Source organism: Halyomorpha halys, unplaced genomic scaffold (genome assembly GCF_000696795.3).
Source record: "Halyomorpha halys isolate HHAL.00 unplaced genomic scaffold, Hhal_1.1 Scaffold440.1, whole genome shotgun sequence".
Taxonomy (NCBI): domain Eukaryota; kingdom Metazoa; phylum Arthropoda; class Insecta; order Hemiptera; family Pentatomidae; genus Halyomorpha; species Halyomorpha halys.
The window spans coordinates 60,104-63,618 of record NW_027108838.1 but is presented as its reverse complement, the minus strand read 5'-3'; the positions used below and the strand labels follow the sequence as shown (position 1 = coordinate 63,618).

At 27.4% G+C, this 3,515-nt stretch overlaps 1 protein-coding gene across 2 annotated transcripts in view; it reads left to right on the top strand.

Annotated features, from left to right (window-relative positions):
• Positions 1-3,515, top strand: part of LOC136795698 (protein outspread-like) — a 263,524-nt gene that overhangs the window by 225,555 nt on the left and 34,454 nt on the right. The window contains exon 3 of one of the 2 annotated variants that reach the window (XM_067047174.1): positions 3,184-3,237. The exons of the other annotated variant lie outside the window; for it this stretch is intronic. Within the exon in view, the coding sequence (XP_066903275.1) occupies positions 3,184-3,222 (39 nt within the window). The 3' untranslated portion in view covers positions 3,223-3,237. Of the gene's footprint in view, positions 1-3,183; positions 3,238-3,515 lie in introns of those variants that run through there. 2 annotated transcript variants of the gene reach the window in all.

Genomic DNA, 3,515 nt, shown 5'->3' with positions numbered 1-3,515 from the left:
CATAGTACAAGAGCCCTTTGGAAAAATGCATAATTACTAGTCTAAATTGATGGGTCTGCCAAATATAGTTAGGGGGAGTAAAAAACCGTTTAAAAAAACTGATTTTTCAGTTGGAGCTCTATATCTTTAATAACTACTAATAACACCATAAAATCTAGTAGAGCATCATTTAAAGTAGCTCAAGTTTGCTGAATATGAGCCCTAATAGAGCTGTTTAACTTTAATAGTCCCCGAGATATAGCTTTTTAAAAAGCAATTTCATAACAAAGTAAAGAAAAACTCAGTAGTTAGTGAATATATTTTTAAAATCCCTGGAACCATCAGACGTACAGATGTCATTTTCATTAAAGTAATTAAAAATTGGAGTAAAACAACTCACTTTTTCTCTTTTTGGATTGTATTGAATGAAACTAAAGTTTTATAATGTTTAAAACTTTTGTGGAAGTTCCATGACGTATTCGGTTAAGAAATAACCGGTTTCTATATTAATATTAGTCAGTATCAAGCATATCAGACTATTTGAAATTAACGCATTCAGTAATTTTTTTTTTTATTACCATTACTATTTTAATATATTTTTTAAGCGAATCTAGATGAAGACGGAATGGCTGTAAATAGATCACTTGTATATTTAATTGCTTCATAGCATTGATTCTAGGATTATTGATAATGTTCGCAAAGTATGCATTAGTTTTATTTTTTAAATATCCTTTTATTTTGTAACTATAAAATGAACCATTACCCTACTGTTATATTTATAACTGTGCGTAAGGCAGGAAGCTTACGTTATAAATGTGTTTAGGAAGTCTTTAAAAGGAATTCGATACCTCTTGGATATTATAAACATTTTGGATTACAGTGCTATATCCGCTGATTCATTGTGCGAAATTCCAATACGCAAGTTTTAAAATACCAGTCATGTTTGTTTGGAATAGAAAATTTATTGATAATAAAGGATTTCATAAATTATTATTTGCATTTTTTTAAAACTATTATTGTTAAAGGATAACGGACAGATAAAAAGTTTGAAATACTGTACTGATATATATAAAGGATTTAAGTCCAAAAAATGTCGTTTTTAAGTTAAGTACATTGTCCGAAAAAAAAATTCTCTATCAATTGGATTTAAGTAATAAATTGTATATTTTGATAATATCCTGATTAAAACTGAATGTATAAGTTTTTATATTTTTTGTCTCCTTAAAAATCTTAATTTGTTTTTTGCGTACCATATTTATATTTCTTATCTTCGGTGCAATTGTGTTTTTTTTTTGTAATTATTTACAACAACTTATAATTGGCTTGAAGATGATTTGTGCAGCATTCGTTAAAGTATGTTAGTATCCTGGATACTGTTATAAGAGGGACGCAATGGTAGGAGTGGTTGTGATGCAAAATAAGCTTGTTCTCGTCTTGGCAGGTTTCTCCTTGCCCCTTGACTCCGACCGGGAGCTCCCTGAGGTCTAGCTCGTGAGTTTTATCTTATTTTTCTCTGTTCCTTCTAGTAGTATTATGACAAGAAGATATTCGAAGGATCTTCCTGGTTTTCGCTCGTTGTGTTTGAATCATTATGGAATGCGGTATTTGATTCGATTCGAGAATAATTTTATGATTGTATTGTATTTTAAAAAAGGAAGAAGAAGAGGTATCTTCAACTCTACAACAAGAGCAGTAATGGTATAATTAAGAATTAAGTTTACTCTTAACGACTAGTTTCTATTCCAGGATATAGACGTGACCCGCATCTCGCTCAGAAACCAGGATGATTTCAAGTAAAATGCCTTGAATTTCTTTTGCTACGAAATACTCTCAAATTTTAAATCGTTTCTTATTCGAAAATGCACTATGCACTTAAAACACCTGTGAAATTTACCATCGATTTATACAATTTTAAAAAAAATGTACTTCACATTTATTAACCCTCAATTAAAACTATTTTAATTTTTGTTTTGCTATTTAAAGAAAGACTTGATATTAATTATATCTTCTTTAAAATTAAAAAAAATTTTTTTTTTTTCTGATTTTTTCTTCTGGGGTCTTGTAAGGTGCCTTTAATCGTCAAACCATTCATAAAAAAAGTTTTTAGATTTTAAAGAAATATATTTGTACATGACTATGTAGGATTTTTCTTTATTTTTTTTTTCTTTAATATATTTAATAAGGTTGTAATTTGGGTTTTAATCGGTTGTATATTCTATACATATTTTTTATAACTCGAAAAAACTTTATTCATTAATCTCCATTAAAGGAAATAATATATCAGAAAAATCACTCTTATACAAAATATATATCAATCGTTTCGAAAATGAGTGCTACGATAGTCATATATGGAATTTCACACGACAAGCATTTGCTTTGCTATTTGGGGCAGGTGCGCCAGTTATTGACATTTTTTATTTTCATTTTTTTTTTTTCAGAAAATTGTATCCAATATGTTCCCACCAGTTGACAATATCTATTGGTCGGTTTCAAAATAACATACGAAAATGATGAACATAAATAAAATCCGAATTATTAATACTTGTGATTATTAGGGCGCTACGAAGGCTTTTACGATTAATAAGCTAGAGCAATACAACATGAATTAATTTCTAGCGATAAAACAGTACATATAAATAAAAAATACTAAAATAAAAATTAATTAATAATTATGAACAAATTAATCCATAATAAGTATGGAGTGATTTTGATTACAAATAAGAATAAAATATAAAAAGGACTAAAATATATAATATTATACAACATAATATATACAATGTATACACAACAACCAGTGCACTTAACCTAGGTTCATTTATCGTTCTACCTCAATTCACTGATAAAATATCTTGTTGAAAAGTGCTTAGTGAGTTCTACTTACCTTTTAAGGTAATCAAACATTTAATTGGTTAGTATTTATTTATTGATCATTTGATAATGGTTCAGGGACATATATTATTATTGGAGCTATATTAAAAATATTTTTTTATTGCAGTAAATATCGACACTACAATGATATTTTTCCTAAAAAAAGATATAGTTCAATGGAAAATTTCCTTGTAAAGTAAAAATGTACATATTGTATGTTATATATCGTATCACTTTTTTTTAAATGAACGATATATAACATTTAGTAATTTTTGTAAATTCTTTACTTAAAACTATACCTATACGTTAATTTATTTATATATTTTTATTTTCCAGGTAAGTGTTGCAGTTGATTTCCTTTTCTGTTTAGAGTAAGTAGTTTTTTTTTTTTTTTTATTGTAATACTTATTTTACCTAAGATAATAATAATGATTTATGATTTCCCTTTAAAAATAAAATTGAGGAGCCTCAATTTTATTTATATAATATGTTGTTATTTTTAATCACTGGGGAAAACCTACTATTTCTTTAGTTCCGACCACTTCCCTTCAGTAAAAGACTTGGGAAACAGATTGCAACGAACAAGAGCTCCTCAATCACAATTATATACAATGACAATACAGATATTCTAACTCGAAATTTTTAAGGTTGTTAACCTCCTAAAAGAA